Genomic DNA, 25,636 nt, shown 5'->3' on the forward strand with positions numbered 1-25,636 from the left:
AGGATAGGAACCCTCCCACCTGGAAATGGATTAGACAGAGGCATTGGGTGCCAATCCTCCGGGATCATGGGGACACTTTTATAGGTTTCCCATTTTTGTCATACTGATATACCAGCATCTTGATACAATGTGAGTTTGCTGGTGAGATCCATGGGCTACTGGTTATGGAAAAGTTATGGTTGGTATAGAACTGTACGGGTTGCTTCTGGCACTTGAAGAAGGCCTTGAGTGTGGCAGCTGCCATGGTGCGGAATCGCTTGCTAATGAAGCAGTAGAGGAAGAAGTTGATGGCTGTGTTCAGAAGGGCCAGCATGTTGGCCACATCAGAAATGATGTGCACTAGCCAGGGGTTCTGGATGGGTGCCCCGTAGAGGTGGTAGAGAATCATGATGATGCGGGGGGCCCAGAGGGTGGCAAAGATGGAGGTGATGGTGAACAAGATGGCAGTGGTCTTGCCTGTGGAATAGCCACGGAGGCGGAAATTGCTCTTCCTCCTGAGCTTATACACAATGATAGAGTTCAAGATGAAGAAGATGGAGCAGGGAACCAGATACACGGTGAAGCAGTGGATCCAGATGAGGACGTGGTGCATGGAGGTACTGATGTAGTCCTTAGTCCAGATGTTGGGCCACCAGTAATAGGGAATGCTGGTCAAGAAGCAAGTGATATAGACACTGACAATGACTTTCCGGGTGCGGGCTGGGTAGGAGACAGTGTGGTATTTCAGTGGGTGGCAGACGGCGATATACCTGTCAATGGTTAAAGGAACAGTGATCCAAATGGAGGTGTGGATGGAGGAGAACTCAAGCACCTCAATGACCTTGTTGGGCACCTGAGGCATCTGTATGTTCAAGATGAAATCCTCCAACAGGAAGTCCACAAACACGATGAAAAAGAGGACGAGGATGTCGGCAGCAGCAAGGGCCAGTAGATAATTGTAGGAGGACTTCTGCCTTCTAGCCACCAGCTGAGACAGAATGATCACTGTCAAGATATTTGCTGTGGAGAGAAGAGAATTGGGTTTAACTCTTGAAGCAAAGATGAATTTTTCATTTACTCGGAGCCTCAGTCAGAGGTTTGTTGGAGCACTTCCAGCGAAGTCAAAGGGACTGAACTCAGCTTTACATGGAATAAACTCTGTATTGCCAATCACACTTCTTACAGACATATGGCTATTATAGCAAGGCCATATCCATATTCTTTTCTGTTTGGTCCTTACCAGTGCAGGAGAGGTGGTGCTGCCATTATCCACACATTAGAAATAAAAGTTGGGCTTGTAGATATTGAACAACTTAGAGGCACACATTAAATCAGAGGGACAGGATCAACTTAGATCTCTTGATCCTATATCCCATTTCTTTATTTTGTCCAACTGCAAAGAGAAAACAGGGCTGAGATGGACAATATAACCTCTTGAAAGCTTTTTGGAACTTGCACATTTTTAAAATAAGGGGAATATAAAATTATATGAACAGGGAGGATCAGGAGCCAGTGCAGGCTAATCCTCTGCCTGATGTGCTGGCATCCTATATGAGTGCCAGTTCAAGTACTCACTGACCCACTTCTGACCCAGCTCTCTGCTTAGGGCCTAGAAAAGCAGTGGAGGATTGCCCAAGTCCTCGGGCCTCTATACCCATGTGGGAGAACTGGAAAAAACGCCTGACCTCTGGCCTCAGATCAGATCAGCTTTAGCCATTGTGGCCATCTAAGAGTGAATTAGCAAATGGAAGATTTCTCTGACTTTATCTCGCCTTCTTTCTGTGTAACTCTGTCTTTCTCATAAAAACAAATGTCTTTTTATTTACTTAATTTATTTTTAAAGAAAGATTTTATTTATTTTTATGGGAAAGGCAGATCTACAGAGAGAAAGATCTTCCATTCACTGGTATACTCCCCAAGTGGCTGTAATAGCTGGAGCTGAGCTGATCTGAAGCCAGGAGCCAGGAGCTTCATTCATTCATTCACTCATTTTAACATCTGTATAGCAATTCAAATCCAATGCATGAACTTACTTTAATTTGTAATATTGGATATAAAACATATTTAAGTTGGTTTCAGGATTTTCTACTATGAACCACCATAGTTAATCTCTTGCTAGGACTCTTCATGAGAAAGATTTAGGTATGAGGACTTCTTTAACTAGTACATAGGAGGGTATTTTAAGATACTCATGGAAAATGGAATTAAGTGCTAAATTTAAGTCAAGTTATCAGGACATCAGTTAAGATGCTTGTATTCTATATGAGTGCCTGGTTTCAGTGACTGACTCCAGTTTCCTGTTAATGCATACCCCGAGAGACAGTGGTGATGGCTCAAAAATCTTGGGCTCCTGCCATCCACAGTGGGAGACTTGGGTTGAATTTCCAGCTTCTGGCTTTGGTCCAGCCCAGCCCTGACCATTGCGCATACCACATGGAGTCAGGGATGGAAGTCATGTCTTGAATCCAGGCACTCTGACACAGGATTTCCCAGGGATTGTTTGTGTGTAGTGATCAGAGAAAGCTTTCCTGAGGGAGTGATGTTCAACCTGAGATTTGAAAGACCCATAGACTAAAAGTGTGGGAGGAAAGAGTGCTTCAAGCAAAATAAATAGCATGTTCAGAAGCCCTGAGGTGGGGGCAAGCATCAGAAGCTGGGTTTATTAAGTCAAGGACCCTTCTATTGATTTCCACTTGTTTTGGAGGCACATTTTTTTTTCATTTACCAACTTTCTTTTATTAAAAACCTGGCTGTGCTCTGTTGAGAATAATTTCAAAAAGTTTTTATTCGTCCAGAACTTCTTTCAAGATGTATTTACCATCCTCTTTCAGTGGGCACAGGCCAAATGTGGATGCAGACTGGCACCGAACATATTCAGAATCTCTACTAAGATGGTACAGAAACAGCATGTAAGTGGCTAAGGTCTCAAGGGATGAGTGGATGCCATCTCTGTTACAACTGCTGGTGGGCAGATGTAGTAGAGGGTGGGGTTTCCAAGAAGAGACTGGGTCAAATGTCTGCCTTCCAGTCTCTACTGCTTACATAGTTAAAGCTTCATCGAACTCAAGGGTATCCACAATAAAGCACTCATGTGAATTCTTTTCAGAGCTAGGATTGGGTTAGTGTTCCCCCTTTCTCTGTTTCTCCTTTTATTAGGTCTCATTACAAAGATGAGAGCACAGCACAATGCAGGGATGGCAAACATGTTTAATCCTCCATCTACTGGTTGTGGCTGTCTGAGAGCCATGTTTAAAAGCATTCTTTCAACCATGGCTGGGCTCAGAAGTACTGTGATGAATTGGTGATGTCTGCCAAGGTGGGACAAATGGTGTGCGTTTATCCTACAGGTCTTGAGCCTTGGATCCATAGTGCTGCCTCCCTGGCTTTTCTCAGACATTGACAAACCAGTGGTGTCCAGCATAGACTAAAACTGGTTGAGACTCGGGCAGGCTCCCTCCTGCAGGCAGTATGAACTCAAATGGCTGCATCCCAGGGCAGGCTGACGCAGGGCTATAGGCAAAAGTGAGTCAGCATTCAGATGGCAGGGCTCAGGTCAGCCTTGCCAATCAATTGACTTTCTCTGGGCAGCAGAATTCATTTTGGCTTTTTGACCAGGAGCATCTTCATCCAATAACCATGACAACTGCTAGACCTTGATCGTAAAACCATTTCCAAGCGAGCTAAAAGATCCTCTAGTTTCCAAACTGTACTTTTCAGTACTAAAATGCATTTGTTTATTAACACCAATAATATGTTGGTGGCTTTGTATAGGTGGTATGATTTTATGTGATGAACATTTTCATTTCAAAAGTCACACATTTATTTTAAATGGTATTGAAAGACTATTGTTTTTCCAGGTAGGGCAGTGAAAAATGTTTTCTTATAAAATAATTTGAAATTGTTTAGAAGGCGAGTTGATTTAGTGATAACTTGTGGAGAAGACAGGATTGGTGGATTGCATGTTTCTGGCCTACACTGACAAATGAGGAAGTATATATCCAGAGAGAGAAAGGCACTTGCTCAAAACAGCATAACTGGTAAGTTGGAAAAGCATCTTGAAAGCACTCAATGGTGCCATCCCAGGTCAAGTTCTATACCAAGTGATGGAGCAGCTGCATTTTCTCAGTTCTGGGAGTTTGTCACAAAGACAGATGGGGCAGGGCTTTGCAGGAACAAGATTTGGAGAGGCAGGTGATTCTCCAGCAAACACCAAATGGAAGTCACCAGAAAGGACAGGTTGCACAAGATGAGAGATACGCATTTGGGATGCTGGCAGGTCTGGGAAGTCTGCTAGATCTGCATTTTCCAGCTGGTGTTCTTGGTAAATTTGTACTAACATTATGAGCTTCAGAGCTCCCATCAGTACAATGGTACCAATGGTACTTGGGCTGGGGTTTGATGGAAGCTAGCTCTAGACTCTAGACTCTACAGCTGATTCTGTGCATCTACTTATCTGGATGTTCCCACCATTAGCTTAGAGGAATGGATCACTTAACAGAAATCATTTCAACAGTATGGAACAACTGGGACTACATGGAGTTAGGAAAATTGGGGGCAGGATTCATTACAGAAGAATCCCTGGGAATGAGAGATACACACCTGAGATCTAATCACTTCCTTGAAGTCCAGGATATACAACTCAGATTCTCCCCACTACCCGTTCCCATGTCAAATGCTGCTTCCCACTGGCTAACCCTCCACAGCACTCACCCTGTATGCTCAGTAACGGTTCACACTGTCTCCTGATTTCCAGCAAGGTGTCTGCCTTGAGCAGAGGAAGCTTTTTGAGATTTGCTGTTTTGAGGGCCCAGGGTGATGGTCATTGGGTGCCAGAGGATCAACAGGAAGTCACAAGCTTCCGGTGCTTCATTTGGAGTTCAATGGGGTATCAGAGGCTAATTGTGGCTCTGCTTGGGTTGTCGCTGTTTGATTAAACATCTTGCGTTAAGCATCATCCATCCAATGGCAGCCAGGGGTATTTTTAGCTGCGGGCAAATAGCTTATCAATTGTGCATACAAAACGCAGCCATCACAAAGCCATCATTTTCTGTGACCCTGCCTTGCTCTTTCATGCAGGCAAGGACAAAGGCAGACTTAAAGGAAGCTAGCATTCATGTGTTCACCCAACAAATGCATACTGAGTTGCTTGCCCACTATGTATCAGGTGCTACACGAGACACAGGGATGCCATAATGCACAAACAAGCAAATGAGCTGCATCTCCATGGATCTGACAGTTCTCTCCCAGTCCAGTAGATTTCTGCTTTGCCACCTACTAGTTTTGTGGTTTTGGGTAAGTCATACATCTTTCAGGAATTGCTTCTTATTGTTCAAATAGCACATGCATTCCCAGCATTGAGGTTCTTGGTGAGGGGTTGGAAGTCTCTTCCTCTAGCAAGATGGCTGTGACCCAACAGCAAGTGTGAGGACACAGGAGTCCTGGTCATTTGCCCAGGCACAAGAGGAGCAGCTAAAGAAAGCTTCACTGTGGCACCATGGGGTATGCTATGAGTGAAGGCAGGGGAGGTGTGACTGCAAGTGAAATAGTCCAGAAGTAGGAACATTATCAATGCATCAAAAGTAAAATTCTTCATTCAACAATTTAAGCTGATTTTCAACCTTAAGGCTTCTTTTGTCTCAGGGAATTACTTCCTAGGGACAGCTGGGTACCCTCCAGCTAAGGCCACATAACTGCAAACTGTCAACTGCTGACTTCAGGTCCTTAGTTGCTTTTTTATATTCAGTCTCTTATCAATGGTTTCAACTTCAGAAATAGCATGATATTCAGAAAATAAATGAGCCAGTGTAGACAAAATTTCCAGACCACGTTGTTAATGGTTAATCCACATACTATGAGCTCCTTCGCTGTCAAGGCCATGAGAACTGAGCATAACTACAATCATGACCACTTCCAGAAGTCACTACAAGTCTCCTAAAATCACCCCAGAAAGATGAGAAGCAAAGAGTACAGATTTTGGAGATAGGCTATTAGACTGCAACCTGCCTCTGGTATTTTATAGCTGTGTGACTTTGGACAGTTTACTTAACCACTCTGTGTCACCATTTTCTCATCCATAACAAGGGTGATAATTATGGCATCTATCAAATATCTGTTGAAGGGAGAACTATGCATATACATTAACACAGCTTGGGAGACATACAAAGGGCTGGTTAACACATGTGAGAGGACTACCAAGGGTTTACTGCAGAAAATGAATCAGGTACTGTCACCAGGGTAATTGGAAATTAATTCAAAATTAATTTGGTGCTCAGTGTGTTAGTGAGATCATTTTGAGACTATCAGTTCCCTCAGAAGAAGTGTTGCATCAGAATCACCCATGTGGATTCAATTCAGTTCTGCAGATATTTAGTGGTGTCCAACCATGTGCCTGGGACTGGGTCAGGCTCCCCAGAGAACAAGAGCTGTATTCTGGGCTCCAGGGACCCAGAACTTGCTAAATAAATCATTCAAAGTCGAATCATTTGACATTCTCTGCTCCCTTGAATGTCTCTGGATTTGGGCTTGAAAACTCAAATGGCAAAGAGTTCAATCCAGCACTTAATACAACTGTGTAAGGTAGGCAAATTGTCCCATTGTCCAGTAAATTGTTACATTTCAAGAGGACAGTCCCTGCTTAAGCCATTTGGTGGTTTTCCCATGGAAGAATGAAAACTGGTTGTGGCTAGGTCTTCCAGTATTTCAGGATAACATACTTAACAAGTGAAAAGACATTAGTATCATGCCTGTCATATAGTTGTTCAGAAATACAATTCATTTATTTCCTTTTGAGCATGACAGGTTCTCTCTAGACACGGAGCCTTTCTCTTGCTGCAAAGTAGAGAGGTTAAAGTAGTAATTCTGAAACCATATTTCATGGAGTTGTCAAACTCCTCATTTTGGGAATCTCCAACAACCTATGCTTCACTATTCTTCATTTGAAGAAGAGGGCCACTAATCCCCATCTTTCAGGGTTCTCCTGAGAATTAAGTGAGTTCATATAACCAGAGGACCAGCAAGAGCACCTACTATGCAGTGAGTGCTCAGTGAAGGTCATTCTGGTTGCTCACCAGCTGAATCAGACAGGATTGTGGCATGAGGAGGATTCTGTATCTTTATTAACATCATTCAAGCCAGTCTCCCTCCCCACTGTATCCAGCATCCTGGTGCACATGGCAGATGTCTCAGTAAGTCAGAAGGGCTGATTTCTGTTTTTCTATCCTGGCAGAAAATCCAGAGACACCCAGGGGCGCAAAAGAGAATATGCTATAGAACTGAAGAAGGGGGAGCAGATCCAACCTAAAGGGTCATGGGAGGTTTTCTTGGAGGAAACAGTATGTGTGTGTGTAATGATAAAAGAGTCAATCAAATGACTGGGAAGGAAAGGGTGCTGATGGGAGGGAACGCAATGTGTCAAGGCCCAGAGGATGTGCATTTGTGCCATGGGGGCGTGATACAGAATAGAGGTCACAGACTGGTGGTCTGGAGGGGTAGATTCTGGGTGGCAAGTGCATCTTTAGGGTTTTGGAATTAGCTGTCATATTTACACATTGGAGGATCCAATCCAAGTTTTGAGATGCTTTTGAGAATCAGAAGGCTAGTCATGCTGGGTCCATACTTAAACATGTGGCTACCCTCCAGGGTAAGCTACTGCTGCTGAACTTCATGTCTATATGTCATCTGCTCACCCTGTTTGGACGGAAGATTGGCAGGGAGGCCTGGCTGGAGAAGAGGTAAAAATGTAACAGCATCAATTTAAAGGTAGCCACATTGGACCTGGATTTGTCCCAAGTTGTAGAAAATCATGGAAGGGCTTTAAGCATCACAGGTTTTACAGTCAGAAGCTGGTTATTGTCCTACAAACCACAAATATTGCAAAGAGAGATGAGAGGGAGGAAGGTAAAGATAAGAAGCCCCTATCTACACCTCAGGGAAACACACAGGGGTTGGTATTGTACCTTCCTCATTTGTAGCATTTGACAGGAAAGGGCAGCGATGTCCAGAGAAACTGTCTTTCCCCACAATGCATGCTCTCCCCTCTTCTTGGGCAAGCAGAGGGAAGGCGTCACAGGATCTGAGGGTTTAAGAACATGAGAAAATGCCCTGGTGCACATGGCCCTGAGGCATGCCCTCCGAGGTCAGCCTCCTGTGAACGTTCTGTTCTAGCTCAGCACCCGCTTTGGCATGTGGGGTGCAAGTGACTGTACCTGTGCTGGGATATGGACAAGGTACAGGCCAACGTCTAATTACCCTGGGGCCTTGGGGAGCAATTTTCTGTGGCTGGAGAAATTGTGTTCTGTCTCTAGCCCAAGCACACAGTCCAATGACATGTCGGTCAAGGAGGCTCAATTATGTGGAAATAGCTTTGCGTTTGGGACCTTCTAACACCTACCTTTGTATGCTGGGGGAGGTGTAGCAGCTTCAGACCTGTCTCAGCTGAATACAGTGGGTGAAGGAGGGATGCTGTCCTGGTGACTTTGGGGGGATTTGCTTTTCTGGCTTCAGGCTACAGGCCTAAGCATCCTGGGAGTGGGGAGGAAGTCAAGGCAATGTGGTGATGAGTGTGGGTACTGGGTTCATATCTAATCCACATTTGCTGTATGGCTGCTTTGTTTTTAAGGGCTAGAGTTAGGGTGCAGCAAGCTAAACTGCTACTTGTTACAACGCCATACAATACCAGAATGCTGTTAGGAATCTTCCACTTCCCGCGCAGCTGCCTGCCAAGGTGCCTGCGAAGACAGCAGATGATGACCCAGGTGTTTGGGCCACTGCAACCATGTGTGAGATACAGATGGAGCAGCTGGCTAAGACATGGCTGTTGTGGCCGTTTGGGGAGTGACACACCACAGCTGATGGAAGATCTCCTCTCTCTCTCTCTCTCCTTCCTTTCATCCCTCCCTCCATCTCTGTCTCTCCGTTACTGTGTCTTTTGCATAACTAAATCTTTAAGAAATCCTCTTTTATTTCTGTATTACATATTTTATGACAGCAGCACAAGGCAAAATAATAACAGTGACCTTGACAAGTTACTGAACTTTGTGCCTCTCTTTCTTCATGTGTAAAGTGGGACTGATAGCAAAACTTACTTCTTAAACTTGATGTGAACATGCAGACAGTGCTTAGAAGGGTTTGGGATGCTTGGGAGGAGACACCACCGTGACTCTGTCCCTGCTCAAGGTTTCTATGCTGTTCCACTCACTACTCCTCCCCAAGCAACACAGGATGAAGGAGCCGCTGCCCTCAAACAAGGCCACATGGCTCAGGAACTCTGCCTGTGATGTATCTCCAGGGATGCCTCTTATCTGTCCTTCGTGCTCCAGCTTTCCCAGACACCAGTGATGGCTGACTGATTCTCCATCCTCTGCTTTAACCCTGACAATCACAAAACAAGTTCCCTCCCTTTTTCCTCTGAGCAGAAATGCTATTCCCAAGACACGACATGGAAGGCATCAATAGGAAAAAACAGGTGGTTTTTCCTTCTTTCCTCTAGAAATAAGAGAAAATTCAAATAACAGCAGTTGCAGCAATAATCATGGTGATGATAAATTGATTCTGCATTTTCATTGTCTTGAGGGAAGTGGTCCTAATAACAAAGGTTAATAATTTCAATTTAACAGCTACATTTTCAAAAATATATATTTATTTGAAAGGCAGAGTTACAAAGAGAAAGGGAAAGATCTTTCATACTCTGGTTAACTCCCCAAATGGCCACAACAGCCAGGAGTAAACAAGGCTGAAGACACGAGCCAGGCTCTCCTATGGGGGTGACAGTGGCCCCGGCATTTGGGGCAGTTTGCTTCAGTTTATTAGCAGGATTTGAAATGGGGCAGCTAGAACATGAACCAGTGTTCATATGGGATGCCAACATCGCAGGCAGTAGCTTAACGTGCTATGCCACAGTGCTTGCCCCCTTAGCATTTCCTCTTATAAGCTAAAAACTGTGATGAGCATTTCGTAGTTAGTTCTCACTGCAGTTTCTTTCACTTCAAAGGCGGGTATCATATAGAGGAGGTGATTTGGGGTTGGGTTTCAAGATGTCTCCAAGGTTACACATCTGGTAACCTTGCACCTACAAAGCACCAGTTGTTTTACTTCTTCTTCTTCCTCCTCCTCCTCTTCTTTTTCTTCTTCTCCTTTTTAAAGATGTATTTATTTTTGTTGGAAAGGCAGATATACAGAGGGAAGGAGGTACAGATTCACTCCCCAAGTAGTCACAATGATCAGAGCCAAGCTGATTCCAAGACAGAAGGTTTTTCCAGGTCTTTCACATGAGTACAGGGTTTGAAGGCTTTGGGCCATCCTCCTCTGCTTTCCTGGGCTATTTCTACTGCTCTCCCAGGCCACAAGTAGGGAGTTGGACAGGAATTGGAGCAGCTGGGATACAAACTGGTGCCCATATGGGATCCTGGGTGTGCAAGGCGAAGATTTAGCCACCAGGATCCCATATGGGCTTTATGTGTTTAATCAGGGAAAATGTCTTGGGCCATTGCTACTTTTGACACTTTGACTGCAGGATAGGACTTGTGTCCACTGACCTCCTGGTCTATCCCTCACGTGGCTATCATTGTTGGGTGCTCCCTTCTCCAGCAAAGCCACCCCATGTTGGCTATAGCAGCAAGCCCTTCTTCTCCCCTGCCCAGGGTTCCTTGGAATGAATTGGGCACTCCTTTGCTGGGCGAGTGAGGGATGGGCATCTTTCTTGGCAGCGGGAGCCACACTGCAAGATCAAGGAAGTGTGAAGGCTTTGCTGTATTTGGGCAACTGGAAAATGACAGGCTGGTGTGTGGACAGCAGAGAAATGAGGGATGAGAATTCAACAATCCATTGCGATAACCTCAGTGAAATTGCTTTGCAGGCTCCCAAGGTTGTTGTGGGGACTTAAGGAGATAATGCATGTGAAACAGCTTTGCCCACTGGAAGGACGTTTAGTAAATGTTAATTATCATGAGATAGTTCAGGGGTGGCTGGATTTGTATCAGGAGCGAGATAGCAGAAAATTAAAATATCTGTGAATTTCTCTTGAATTCACATTCTCAAAAGCATTTAAAAATGAAGAATTCTAAGTTTATTACTCCCACCCCATCCTTTTTTTCCCAGACAAATAGATTTTAATAGATTTCAGAAGCTAATAAAACTTCAGCCAATTTCCTAGCTCTTATTGGTTGCACAACTAGGTTTTGAGGCTGGGAATAATATTTTGTTGTCTGCCTGTAGGACCACATCCAGCTAACTCTCTATCAAACTGCCTCTTAGAAGATCCTTGTCATGTTTCTATCAGGAGGAGTCTTGGGAGGATGGGTCTGTGTTAGGATTTTTCAGTTAGAGTCCAGCACGGTTCCTTAGACATACAGAAAGTACCCATTGAATCTTTGTTTGTCACAGCACCTGAACCTAGATGTCAACATGTCCCACCCAAGTAACCACAGATGTACCTTAGCTGTCTTGGCTCCTCTATCCCTGAGGCCATTCTCTCTGTATATGCCACCCCCCCAACTCAATCCATTTTTCTCATTCTAATAAAATACTGTTGGTAAAACTAATTTCACTGACAAATACTCCTTCCAGCATCAAAGAATCCAAACTGATAGGTTAGCCAAACATATAAAGTGAGAAGCAAAAATAAAGATACAGTGATTTCAGAAGGCACAATTTTTACAATTTTTTTTTTTTTGGTTGCTAGTATGTGCAGGTTGTGGTGCTGTAATGCTGTAATGCCAGCATTCTGAACTGCACCACTGGTTTTGGGGACCCTGCCTGTTTCACTTCTGATTCAGCTCCCTGTTATTGCATCTGGGAAAGCCCCAGAAGATGGTCCAGGTACTTGTCCTTCTGCACCCATCGGGAGATCTGTGGAGTACCTGACTCCTGCCTTCAGTCTGGCCCAGCCCCAACCATTGGAGCCATTTTGGAAGTGAAGCAGTCAATGGAAGGTCTCTGTCTTTCCCTCGCTATCGCTCTGCCTTTCAAATAAGTAAGATGAATATTTTGTAAGAAGAAAATCCAGGGGGGTGGTGTTGTAGTGCGATGAGTTAAGCTTCCTCCTGCAATGCTGGCCTCCCATGTCAACACAGATTCAATTCCTGGCTGTTCCACTTTCAATCTATCTCCCTGCTAATGCACATGAGAAAGTAGTGGAAGGATGGACCAGAAGTTCCTGGCTCCTAGCTTTGGCCTCATCTACCCTTGGTTGTTGTGGTCTCTTGTGAAGCAAACTAGCAGATCTCTCTCTCTCTCTCTCTCTCTTTTTTCTGCCTTTCCTTCTCTCCCTGTAACTTTGTCTTTCCAATACATAAATAAATTGTTTAAAAATAAGAAATCCCAAGAGAATTAGCTGAAAAACCATTAGAGTCAGCCAGTGGTTGCTCAGGGAAAGGACCACAGAGGGAGAAGGTCCTATTCATAGTACTCTAAGTGCCCCCAGCCCAGGGGGCTACCTGAGTCTCAGGGGTGGGGAGAGTGGTCCTGTTTGCAACACTGGGGCCCCAAGAAACTCAGCTATATCTACAGTCTCACAGAGACTGGCCAAGCCACCCTGCCATTTTGTAAGTGGCAAAGGACACCAGTCTGTGTCCCCACTTGGGGAGCTGGGTGCCACCCACATGCCCTTTTCACAGAAAATGTTTTCATCTGCTCTGTGGAGCAGACCTACACCTCCAGCATGGACACTCGACAATTCTCTCCGCATATTTCCATTCAGAAGAGGGAGATTGGGTCTTTATGAAAATACCCACTCTGAGGACCTTAGGACCAAAAAGCACTTATTATTATTATTTTTTAAACACAAAGTATCCTGTATAAGCCTTAGCTGATCAGGTGAACCTTTTATGAATTAAAAAAATTATTGACATTCATTTTATTTAAAAGGGAAGATCAATCAATCAAACATCCACTGGCTCATTTCTCAGATGTCCCCAGCAGTTAGGCCTGAGGCAGGCCAAAGCCAGGAATCTCCCATGTGGGTGGCAGGACTCAAGAACCTGAGCTGTTATCAGTTGCCTCCCAGTATATGTATTAACAGGAAGCTGGAATTGGGAGCAAAGCAACCAGAATGTGATTCCAGGCACTCTGACACCGGATGTGGATAGCCCAAGCGGCAACTTAATCACCATACCAAATGCTATTAACAGCTTCACCTCTCACCACAGCACAGCAGAAGAGAGCCTGAGTGCTTGGTTTGGAAGCCTGGTGTTATCATAATGCTAATTGCACAAGGTATAGTAAGTTCTCAGGTAATGTTAATGATAATTATGAAAAATGACTATTACCTTAGTTTATAAAGTTTCAACCATGGATATACCTACATGAGGATGGTGGAGAGGCATAAATTCAGTGTATGGAAATAAGCTTGCACCTCCAACATTATCCTGAGATTTTTCTCCAGCACAATAAACGGTCATATTGTGTGACAGTAGACTGGACTATAGGACAACGGACATTTTCTAGTTCCTAGCAATGATTCTAATGTGAAGGAGATGTTAAGTGTATATGTATGACACAGAAATGAATTTGGGTCAGAACAAATATTGCATATTGAGTCTCAGGAAGGTTGAAGGTTAATTCCAAGTGCAAGAGGCAAAAGTCTACCATGAAATCCTCACTCTATCCCTAAAGCTGCCTCCTATCCCAGGTATGGGGTTGATGCCATTCCTCTTTGTCTGATGGTACACACTGTTCTAGGATATGGAGAGCTGCCTTTTAGCACATCACACATTGATTTTCAGGATAATATCATTTGCTCCTTCGTCTCTCCAATTAAGTTGAGACCCCTTTAAAGACAAGAAGTAAGTCCAAGTATGTAGCTTCAATCTTCCGTCCCACCCACTTGAAAGTGGCTTAGGTAAGGTAATAAGCTCCTTTGAGATTTAGTTTCATAGTGGATGAGTTGTTTTAATTCACTTTGCACACTGGTCAGCACTAGATGAGCATTATCTTAATAGTTACACCTGATGACCCTTAGTAAGCATTGTCTGACACCCAATAAGTGGTCAATATATACATTCACTATATGACCCAGATTTTGGGTTCTGAGTGCTTGACTGAAACTTGATTCATTCATGACCAATAAAGGAAGTCTTGGGAGTTTTTCCCCCCAAGATAATTGTTGCATGATGATATGTTACTTGAAGAAAAAAGAGGCAACTGAATTTTTTATTTTGCAGATTAGGTATGAGGTGGAAGAGAATTCACCTATCTGTCCTTGCTTAAAAAATAACCTCAGGTAATTAAGCCATCTGCTTGGGGTGAGGCCAGTGGGGACACTAGGAGGAGCGTCTTCAATCAGGAAGCAAAACAGTTTCTCCAAGCACTTGCACAGACCAGGCTGGTAGGGTGAACTAAGGCAGAGGTCTATAGACACAGCATTTGTCTCATTCTGTGCCCTGAATATCAATGTGTACAGCACACCCCATGCACAGAACACAGCAGTACTATGCAGGTTCCCCACATCTCAGCTGTGCTGCTCACCAGTTGAATTAACCTTAGGAAAGCCACAGCACTGCTCAGAGACTCAGTTTCCCCATCTGTCAAATGGGTATGATGGATGCAACAACATCCCAGGCACTGTTGTGAGGGTGAAATGAAGCGGCAAGGCAGCACTGCTTGGTCTATGTTTACTCGGGGTAAATACTTAACAAAATGTGGTAGTGGTGGTGGTGATCATGATGATGATGGTTACAGCTAAGATGTCTTCAGTCATTTTATAGCTTGTATACAGGTTACATTTATGAAATGCTGGGGGCAGTCATTCATCCACTTGCCCACCCACCCATCCACATAGCCACTTATCATTCATATAGTCATCAACTCATCCATCCATCCATCCATCCATCCATCCATCCATCCATCCATCCATCCATCTATCCATCCATCCATCTGTCCATCCACCCACCCAGCCATCCATACATCTATTTATCCATCCATTCTTCCATCAACTCATCCATCAAAACATGTACCTATCTATCCTTCTATCCATTCATCCATCTATTCACCATCCATTCATCTACCAGTTCACTCATCTATCCATGCATCCACCCACCCTCTTGACCTTCCATCTACCAATCTCCATCTATCCATCCATACACTCATCCACCTATCCACTTATCCATCTATTCACCTATCTATTGCAAGCTCCTTGCCATGTGCCAAGATCCATCACAGGCCATCACAGTTCTAAAGATGACTTACGATTCAATGTGTAGTGTCAAGAGCTCACAGTCTAATTCAGCATTTTTGTGATTTTCCCAGGTTGAGACAAGTCTTTATTTTGAGCCCTTACAGGAATTTAACACCTCATCCCTCAATGGCCTCATCCTATGACACAACTGATCCACACTGATTACAATCACTGATTTTCCTTTCCAGCTAACTAGAGGGTGAATTCTGTAAGGACAGGGACCTTCCACGCTCTTGTATTTATTTTGTTATTCCCTAAAATCCCTGGCATAAACTAGAGTCTCATGAAACCAAACTGGTCCCTCTTACGTAGCTCTAAGAGCCCAGGTGGGGGGTCTGCCAGCAAACCCCTGTCAGTATCAAAACAACAAGCTCTTCTATAGGCTAAGTCACATACTATGTGTTAGGTACTTTATGTACATTGTCTCAGATATTTCCCTCAGCAATGTGGGAAATTTCCATTTTATTATTCTTGATACAGACATAGAAGTTTAGAGAAGTCAATTAACCACAGCTAGGAAGTTAAGTAGGAACTAAAAAAAAATTCAGATTTTATGTACTTCTTTTCTGTGGAAAAGGCATGTAGAATGACTGGAAATGAGATGAGGCCAAACGTGTGACAGTGTAAATGAATGTGGGCTGTGTGTGTGTGTGTGTGAGAAAGAGAGAGAGAGAGAGAGAGATAGAGAGAGAGAGAGAAAGAGAGAGAGATTGAAATTGGTTTGAGGATAGCATCAAAACAGAAAACTCAATGTCCTATAGGGAACCTAAATGAGAGAAACAAGCCTAGTGGAAGAATCTTTGTGTTGGGGGAGACAAGAGGGAGCAGTGAGGAATCTGGGAAACTGGATAGCACCAGGCCCATTAAAATGAGTCTGTTGAGGCTGGGGCTGAGGCAGAGCATATAAAACCACTATCTGCAATGCCAGCATCCCATAAGGATGCAGAAAATGGCCCAAGTGCTTGGGCCCTTGCTACCTGTGTGGGAAAGCCAGATGAAGTTCCAGGCTCCTGACTTTCGTCTGATCCAGCCCTGGAAGCTGCAGCCACCTGGAGAGTGAACCAGTGGATAGGAAATCTCTCTCTCTCCCTCCCTTCCTCTCTAATTCTGACTTTTAAACAAACAAAATAAATTTTAGTAAAATGGGGAGTAAGATTACTTAGCTCTAGGTTCTTAGTGATACCTGGAAAAGGACTAATTTTTTCAGACCTTCAAATTTTACAGGAGTCATTAGAAATGGAGATGAGCTTGCCTCTGAATATTGTTTAATGGGAAAGTACCGGTTTTTAAGAGAAGCGAATAGGCCTCTTGCACATCGTGGAAGGTGTGTTCCCAATTCGTTATGGGCTGCCTGAGACTATAGCTCAGATCCCAGAGGAAGGCAAAGGAAGGTGGTAGAGAAGGAAAGATCTTGATTGGCATGCACCTGACTGACCTTTTGAAGGAAATATTTAGTGCTGAAACTGATTTAACACAAGGTGGGGATGGCAGATCTTCCTACCTTCCATAACATCATGCTCTTCTGGTCAGAAGCCAAGCAGGCAGCCTTTGCTCTCCTCTTCCCTGTGCGACCTCTGCCTATTCTCAAAACAACCTTGGAGTCCCCACCTCCCTCTCCAGGGCTTTGTCCCACCGCCCCTCCTGCTGGACTTGATGTCATCAACACTGAATACCATCACAGTGACAGCGTCCCTCTGCCATGCTGGCAAGAACTCAGCCCTGTTCATCTGTCAAATGACACAGTGCTGAAGGTGACCCTTCCCTTCTGGCTTGCCTCTGTCGGACAGCAGCCCAGCCCAGCCCCTTGTTTCTTCTCCATTTGGGATTCTCAGCAACCACAGCTGGGGTCATTAGCAGGGGTCATTAGCCTTGTCCACTGCCATGATCGAGATGACAGCTCTGGATGGTACCACAGGTGCTTTCCAGCGGCTCCCTGAAAGCTAGGCCTGGATGTCCTTGGTAGCTGAACACATCATTAGCTTGCTCATTTGTCTTGGCTGTCTCTGGTGCACTTGGAGATGAAAGGTGAGGGTGGGTGGGGTTGGGCAAGAATGTGAGATTCTGGCTATTCAGCCCTCCTACTACATGCCAGGACTGTTCTGGTGCTTTTTCTCTCTTCCACCAGCACCCTGGAGGTCATCAACCTACAGCAATCCTCTCCCTCACTTCACTCCTCCTCTCCCCCATCTTCCATATATTTCTTTTCACAGAAGCCAGAGAGACCTTTGGAAAATTCAAGAGAAGATATTGCCAGCTGCCTTGAAGTCTTGTGCAACACTTGGGATGAAATCCAAATTCCTTCCTGCAGACCATAAGGCCCAATGAGCCCACCTGTGTCTACCTCTTGCATCTCATTATTGTCCACTCTCCTCCCGCTCCATGCTCTCTGACCTTTCCAGTCTTTGTACCAGCTCATTTCCCACCTCTGGGCTCTTGCTGTTACTGTGTCCTCCCTGCTCCCACAGCCCCAAGCCTGGCATGCCCTTCCCTCTGTGCTTCCCCTGGCTGTTCCTTCTCCTTATTCAGGTGTCAGGTCACTCATCATCTCTTGGAGGACACTTTCCTGACCATTCGGTCTCACCTAGCTCCTGACCTTGGTCCAACCACCAGAGTGCCTATCAGTATCTATGTGCATCTGGACACTTGGTGTCTGTCTCCCTAGTAGATTATGCCACCATGCAGGAGTCTCTCTGGATTTTCCTTGGCTTCCTCCTACCCTTACTGCTATAAAGAGTGCCTGCCATGGAAAGGGATGATGCACAGATGTGCCAAATGAAGAGAGTAGACAGCATCATCCCTTTACTCCCACAAGGCTCAGTGAAGTGGAAATGTCCTGACTGGGACCCACAAAACCACAGCACTGGGACTTGAACCTAAGCATGCCTCCCTGTTGCCAAATCAGTGTTGCCTTCTTGGTGTGCTCTGGTAGGGAAAAGGGTTGTGCTGGAAGGGTCCTGAGTGTGGAAGTATAGAAACAGGTCCCGGGAGGGCCAGTTGTGTGGGCCCTGTGAACCCTTGACGGACTTCCCAGTTCTAAACTCCTCAGGGCCCTGTTCCTCTGGAATTCTCTTCAGTGATTGCTTGATTTCAATACAGTCCAGAGAAGCTGTGGCTTCTTCTTCAACAGGCAGTGGGTGGTGCCTGTCAGCATGAGGTACTCATTTTCCTGGGAAAGCAGCAAATGATGACCCAGTGCTTGGGCCCTGCCATCCACCTGGGAGCCCCACATAAAGCTCCTGGATGTTGTGGCTATTTGAGAGGTAAACCAGTGGATGGAATAACTCTCTCTCCTTCTCTCTCTTCATTCTTTCTGATGTACCTTTTAAATAAATACATAGTTTAAAAAGCTTTCTAGCTACCACATTAAAAATAGTTAATTTTTGGCAATAAATATTAAACATTCACAATGTAAACAATACAAATGATTAATGAGATATTTAACCTTTTGTTCCCAATCTAAATCTTCAAAATCTAACACGTATTTCACTCTTTGATGCTAAATTTCCTTCAATCTCTATTTTGATGTTGTAAAAAGAACAGTTGAAAGACCAAGTCCACATGCACCAGTTGTTCCAAGCACAGTTATTTTCTGGTAATGGAATCAAGTGTCAGGTTCTAATTGTCAATTAACTGAAATGAAATGCAATGAAAGATGGAGTTTCTCAATCGGATTAGTCACATGTCGGATTCCCCAGTAGCCACACATAGCTAGTGGTTACTCTATTGGACAGCACAAATAGGTAACAAACCAGCCTGTGTTGTAAATAGAGGGTAACCCTAACATAAATGCAGTGACAATGCAAGGCTGACAGTAAGGGGAGGGTTTTGGATGTAGCAGTCGGGATGCTGCTTGGGACAGCCACACACAAGTGCCTGGTTTGAGTACTGGCTCCTTTGCTTCTGAGCCAGCTTCCTCCTTCTGCAAGCCGGACTGGATTCCAGGCTCTTGATTTTGGCCTGGTCTAGTCCTGGCTGATGAGGCATGTTGGGGAGTGAATCAATGAAGGAAAGAGCTCTCTTTCTGTCTCTTTGCTTTCCAAACTAAGAGAAAATTAACAACAGAAAGGGATGTTACATTCTAGATAAGATTCTGCTGCCTGCCAACGTGTTGAATCCCAGATCTGCTCCATCTGCTAAAAAGGGAGATTTAACAAATATTAAGAAGGTATTGAAAGCACACTAACAGCAAGCTAAGATTTTCACTTGGACAGACTCAGAAGGATTGAGAAAACCGAGAGGAATTTGATGCTGGAGACTTGTACCGCCTAACATCATCCTATATAGCAACCTAACAAACCACAGAAGATCTTGGTGATCCCTCTGAGCTCAGAGCTTCCTCAGCCTCTTCCTTCTTTACTCCTTTCCAATCTCTCCCTACTGAGGGCCCACTGGCAGCTGTGATTTCATTAATAAAGACCCAAGAAATAGTACAGTTTAGGTCTGAGTGAGACTCTGCCATTCCTACTGCTGCCACTTTGGGAAAGGTCTCAATAAAAAAAAAAAAAAGAGGAAAACCAAATAAAAACCAAAATAAACAAAACAAAATAAATAAATCCAAACAAACAAATAACTAAATAAATAAGTGTCTGAAAAATGGACATTTTAGAGAACATCCAGGAGTTGTCACAAGAATGAAATGAATGAATGCATATGAAGAAAACCAGGTATACAGTGAGTTCTAGGTAAGTGCTGGCAATTACTATGAGACACATACAGAGTAGTTTTCTTCCTGTTTTAGCACACATGTCTCTCACAGAGGGAAAATCTAAGAGAATTGCATTGATTCAGAAAAACAGCAGGGAAGCTCAATTCTTGGGTAAGTGAACCATTTCTCAAAATTGGACCATTTTGCTCACTGATGTGATCAGACTTCCTCTGGCAGGATTTGAATTCTCCTCTCCATTCCCCAGCATCTCATGGCTCCCTGCAGGGGCTAGCAAACTCTGCCAGCCTTCACCCGCATGTTTGCAATCCACATGGCATTTCAAAGGCAGAGCCCCATATAGTGCTCATGATTTTGGCTGCAGCACCCGGGACAACCTTGCTGGTGGTGGTCATAGGGCTGTGTTTGCCACCTCTATCTAAAGCTGATTTCATGTTCTGGGTTCAGACCACTCCTTAGTGTCTCCTTGGATCCCCAGGCTACTCTTTTAGGATGACAAATTCCCTAGACTTATGATAGGATTGACTGCTCAATCCATTGAATCATTCTTTTCTGTTTTGGCCAGGGCATAGTTTCATTTCTTTCTTTTTTTTTTTTCTTTTTCACTTTAAGTAGAACTGTGCATTTATGGAAAAGACCTATGTACAAAGTGATATGTGGTTATAGGGCATTTATAGGCTTGAACACGTGGCCATGACAGGCAATAAAACCATGCAAGTTACTATTTATTGCACTTCTATGATGCGTGAAGGGCTATGAGAAGTTGATGCATATTTCATTTCTAGTCACCAGAGCAACAGTATAGGATACAGAAGGTTAACAGCATTGATTGAACCCTTACTGCATGTTAGAGCAAAGTTGTGCCAGTGTTGGTGCTAAATATCCTTGGCAATTTCATTTACCCCCCCCAAACAACCTTGTGATACCACTAATGTTGTCATCCCATCTCACAGCTGAGGAGCTTGGGGTTCAGAGACAGTAAAAAATGTGTTCAGGTTCATAGATGAGCAAGTTGAGGGAACCAGGACTCACATGTGGGGCCAGACACAAGAGATCTCTTGTTTTATTGTAAGCAGTAAAGCCAGGAGCTGCGCTCCAGAGGTCTAGCTCTGGAGTTGATATTCTTAGCCTGCTTATGGTATTTTGCCTAACCGGAGAAGTGCACAGGCTCCAGAAAATACAGCTGCAACATCATTCCAGTGTATGGTGCCCCAGCTTTCCACCTCTAGTTTGCAGCATTGGTAGCAATCACACGTCAGGTTTGCTTCCCAGCTGTCAGGCTAAAGACTCATCTCCCTTCATCTTACACACTCCCTCCTAGGCAGGTATCATCAACTTCACCTGGCAGCTGTGAAAATGCTCCCTTGTGTTGGGTGGAAAACATTTTCATGCTGCCACCATCTCCCTTCTAGCCTTGTCTTTCTCAACATCCCTGGCATCTTTTAGGAGGGAAAAGTTCTTTTTTTTTAATCTTGTAAATCTCATTCAATTTCCTGCTGCTCTTTCCTTATCAGACAGGCTTACTCATCTTGCTGGTTGCTGTCTTCCTTCAGGCTTTCAGGTTCAAGTTCATCTTTTCCTCCTTGCAATACCTCCTCTTTCACACTATCTTGGCTCTCACTGGTCCCATTAACATCCTCAGCCTTTCCTGCTGGCCTTATGGAATGACTGTATAGGTCTCTATGAGAGAAGCATTTTGCCCACTGAACCAGAGGGGAAGGGAAAAGGAAAGCGACAGTTTCAGGAACAGCTCAAGGTTCTTAAATGTCCACTGAGCATATAGTATGAGGGACCGAGATTACTTAACTTCTGGGAAGTAGTGAAGCTGGGATGAGGCATCCTGGTTTGTGTGGCCAGAGACAAGATGCCTTTCTTCTCTGAACTCAGTTTGCCCATCTGTTAAGTGAGGTTAGAGGTATGCACAGACCACAGGACGGGTGAATAAGACGGGTGAAAAAGGGTTGGAATGGAGAAGGCGCTGAGTAAGGAGTGCTTTCCTCAGACCAGGCACTATGCTGATATCAGCTTTAGGCAGATGATACCATTTACCAGAGTCTACTTCTGGGTAAATGGACACTCGTATTACCCCCACTTTCCAGATGGGAAAAACCCTGGAATAGGGCAGTTCAGAATCCTTCAGCTAGGGCAGAGCTCCACTTTTACTACCCATCTGAGATTCTTGCATCCCACTTGAGACCAGTTTAAGTAGCCTGCCCAGGCTGATTCCTTAAAGAAGGTGATGGGACCACCTGATTGTCCCAAGCTTTGCCTCCCATCCTGGGGACTCCAGGAGGCCACAGCAGCCACCAGGTTCCCCCAGCACTGGCTCCCTTGTGGCAAACATTCAGCAGTTCCCCATCCATCCCTCCATTCCCACTCATGCCACAGATCACCACCACGAGAATTCACAAAACACGAGGTAAGTCTACTGCTGGGAAGAATGATTCAATTAAAATGTCAGTTTTCAACAATATTAGTGAGGCCTGTGGTCTGTTAGCACACACCCGGCACGTCTGTGCTTCCCCGTTGATAGCTGGGTAATGAGGGTTGGCTAATTGCTGGTGGCTGGGGTTGGGGGTGGTTTCCTGTGGAGAACTCAGCAAGTGGAGTTCTACTCTGAACCAAGTACTTGTCTTTGTGCACCTGCCAGACCCTCCTCTGGCTTACTGGTGAGCTCAGCAGCCCCGCCTCCTCACAGCTCAGTGGGTAACATGAGAATCCAAAACTCAGAGCTGTGAAAGAACAACACTGATGGTGAGTGTGCCAGACACCAAACTGAGGGCTCCACCAGCACCGTTACCTCCATCCACATCCCCTCTGCTCACCACCATTCCTCCTTCCATACTGCCCATTTCACAGATGTGCAAACCGAGGCACACAGTCACAAAAAGTCCAATGCCACCCTAGCAGACTGCATGAACTCTGTACTTTGATTGGCAAAGATGTGCAAGGGGCCTTCAACAAGTTCATGGGAAAATGTATGTCAGGAAAACAACTACACACGGATTTGAAAAAGTTTGGCACCACAATAAACTTATTTTTTCATTCCTGTTCCTCCCCACCCCTCTTAAATGATTCTTCATGCTTCTCTCTCCCCACACCCTCCCCCATGGCTTCAAGAGAATGACTTTAGGATTTCACTTGTGCACAGACCTGCTAGGCTTTTAAAACGGTGCCAGCCCATGCCCTTTGGACAAGTGTGGCCTCCCCAGCCATTCTTTCTTGGGATGCTTCCGGCATCTGGCTCCATGCCCTGCTTCCGTTGTTGTAGGTTCCCAGGTGGGATGCCCTTGAACTCGGAGTCTCTGAGGTCCTTTGGCATAGAGCAGGTGGTCTTCACAGCTAGCTGAGTACATACACACATCAAAGCTGCTTCTAATCCCAGCCCCTCACTCTGAAATCTCTAAATGCTGGCTAGGTCCATACCCAACACACGGATGTCATATAGCAGGTGCCAATGCTGTGGGCCAGAGAGGTCCTGCCGGCATGGGAGGGAAGGTCTGGGGGCACTTTGACTTGCTCCTTGAGGTCACTGAAGGGCCCAGCTTCAAATTCCCGAGAGGTAAGCTTCTCTTTTGGCTTTATATCTGTCCCCTCAAAGGAAAAAGAGCCTGGGAGAGTGAGCCAGTGACTGCCTCCATCACTGGCGGGGCTTGGGTCTATTCTGACAAGAGGGCTGGGGGAGAGGGTCCAGTGCTTCTGGGACACAGCCAGCATCACCCATCATTGCCTTCTCCAGACCTCAATTCCCCAGAGGGAACTCTGGGGAGAAGGCTCGGGAGGACAGCAGTGGGAGGTGCGACCTGGAAGGGAATCAATCTGGGCTGGAGGTAATTACAGGACACGTGCTCCCACCCCGGGCAGGGCGAATCAAGCTGAGCAGCTCTCCTCCTGCAGCCAGCCGGCACAATTACTTAGGAATAAAAACCTGCTCACTGGCTCGGGGCTCCGAGGCACACAGGGTGAAGTCAACTTGAGCTTTCTTGTGCCTGCCCAATTAGGGGTGGGGGCACTCATCGCAACAATTGGCCCTGACTGCCACATTGGGTGGATGTTTGCTTTGGAAAGGAGACCTCTCTGAAATCCAACTCCCAAGTCTCAGAGATGCTGAATGTCCTCAGCCTGAACATGTCAGGGTGGCTGCTGCTGTCATTCTATAGCCTGCACCTGGGACTTTTTCTCCTTCCTGCTCCTTCCCTAGCCTCTCCCATATCCTTGCCTGCAACGGATCTTTAGGAATCTTTCTGCCATAGGGACAGTGAGAGGGGGAAGTGGGAGCCCAAGCTGGAGTCCCAGGAGAACAAACACCTTTCTGTCTCAACACCCACCCAAGCATTCGCAACCCCTCTCCACCTCTCCAGCGGCAGCTCAGCTCTCTCCAGGAATTCAATCTAAGTCTTGGCCACACTTTGGAGAGGGCACTGGGAAGTGGCAGCAGCCACACACATCCGCAGCCAGCAGCTAGTGAGCCGCCCTGGTTTGGTGGTAGATGGCCAGACCAGGCCAGGACATCCTGTAGGTCTTCAAGGAGACTGTGTGACCCTGGGAAGTGGCAGCCCTGGTGGGGTGTGTGTGTGTGTGTGTGTGTGTGTGTGTGTGTGTGTGTGTGTGTGTGTGTGTGTGTGTGTGTGTGTGTGTGTGTGTGTGTGTGTGTGTGTGTGTGTGTGTGTGTGTGTGTGTGTGTACCTGCGCCCTTGTCCCAACCAGACACAGTCCTGCAGACCCTTACTCCCTTCTGCCGGCAGGGAAGGCGCGGGAGCAGCAAGAAGGTATCCTTGCTCCATTGCAAAGCTCAGCATCAGGGTCTTCTGGTTTTATCTAGAGTCAGGCTGGGGCACAGCGTGGGCAGATGTGCCCCGGGGTTAGTAGTGCTGGGAGAAGCAAAGCCTCAAACAAAGCTTACCGTCCAAATCCAGCTGCCCAGTCACTCAGGACTCCTTCCGACGCGCGCGCACACATACACACACCTGCACCGAGCCCTTCGCCTGCCGTGCACACACGGACACGCACCCCCTTCCTTTCCCGGCCTCAGCAACTTCCTCACCTCCCCACCCCTCGCCCCCAGATCTGGAAATCTCCGTAGATGCCCGTCCAGGCTTAAAACTTTTTTCACAAGGGGCGCCAAGGAACTCATGGGGAGGGAGATGGGATTCAGGGCGTTGCTCCCTTTTTCCAAAGCTCCTCACCTGGTAAACCGAGGCACAGTAAGAGGCTGTAGTAGATCACGGGTACGAAGCCCAAGCCACAGGCCGAGCTGGGGGACCAGGGTAGCGAGCTGTTGGCGACCAGGTGGGCGTGTGTGTGCTCCATGAGCGCGTCCTTGGCTCCCCGCGCCGCTCCGCGCCCGGCCTTGCCCGCCCGGCTCTGGACGCCGGCTCGGCGCTGGCGGCTGCGGAGACAGCAGCTGGAGCTGAAGCTGGAGCAGCAGCAGCAGTGCCTGTCTCCCCGCACGACTTGCTTCTACCCTGACCGTGGTCCCCTCTCAGCTCCGCTCCACACTGCACCTGCCCTCCTGGAGTCTCGCTCAGCTCTCCGGCGGGCAGCGGGACACAAGGTGCCAGGAGCGAGGACTCGGGAGGGGCTCCCGGAGCCCGATGGTGCGCCTCCCACCTCGGACCGGCTTGGCTCCCACCTCGGAGTCGGGGGTGGGGGGACTGGGATGCCGCGCCCCGTAGCCAATCAGCAACTGCAGGGACGCGGGAGGGATTGTGAGTGGAGGGGCGGGGTGGGGTGTGTGTGTGTGTGTTGGGGGTGGTGGTGATCCCAGCTACCTCCCCTGAATCAGTTTTAGCGAAGAAGGAGGATTTGGCCTTGGACACCCCAGC

General features: G+C 46.1%; 1 protein-coding gene across 1 annotated transcript; it reads right to left on the bottom strand.

Moving 5' to 3' along the window:
- GPR139 (G protein-coupled receptor 139) lies at positions 1-25,285 on the bottom strand. Its single transcript, XM_040973930.1, has 2 exons — positions 24,998-25,285; positions 1-999 (listed from the first exon to the last, which is right to left on the bottom strand). Exons 1-2 carry the CDS (start codon positions 25,119-25,121, stop codon positions 65-67), a joined length of 1,059 nt encoding a protein of 352 aa, XP_040829864.1. The 5' UTR covers positions 25,122-25,285; the 3' UTR covers positions 1-64.
- Positions 25,286-25,636: the final 351 nt, after the last annotated feature.

The sequence above is a fragment of the Ochotona curzoniae genome, unplaced genomic scaffold, assembly GCF_017591425.1.
Source record: "Ochotona curzoniae isolate NIBS_2020 unplaced genomic scaffold, NIBS_Ocur_1.0 contig_2321, whole genome shotgun sequence".
NCBI classification, from domain to species: domain Eukaryota; kingdom Metazoa; phylum Chordata; class Mammalia; order Lagomorpha; family Ochotonidae; genus Ochotona; species Ochotona curzoniae.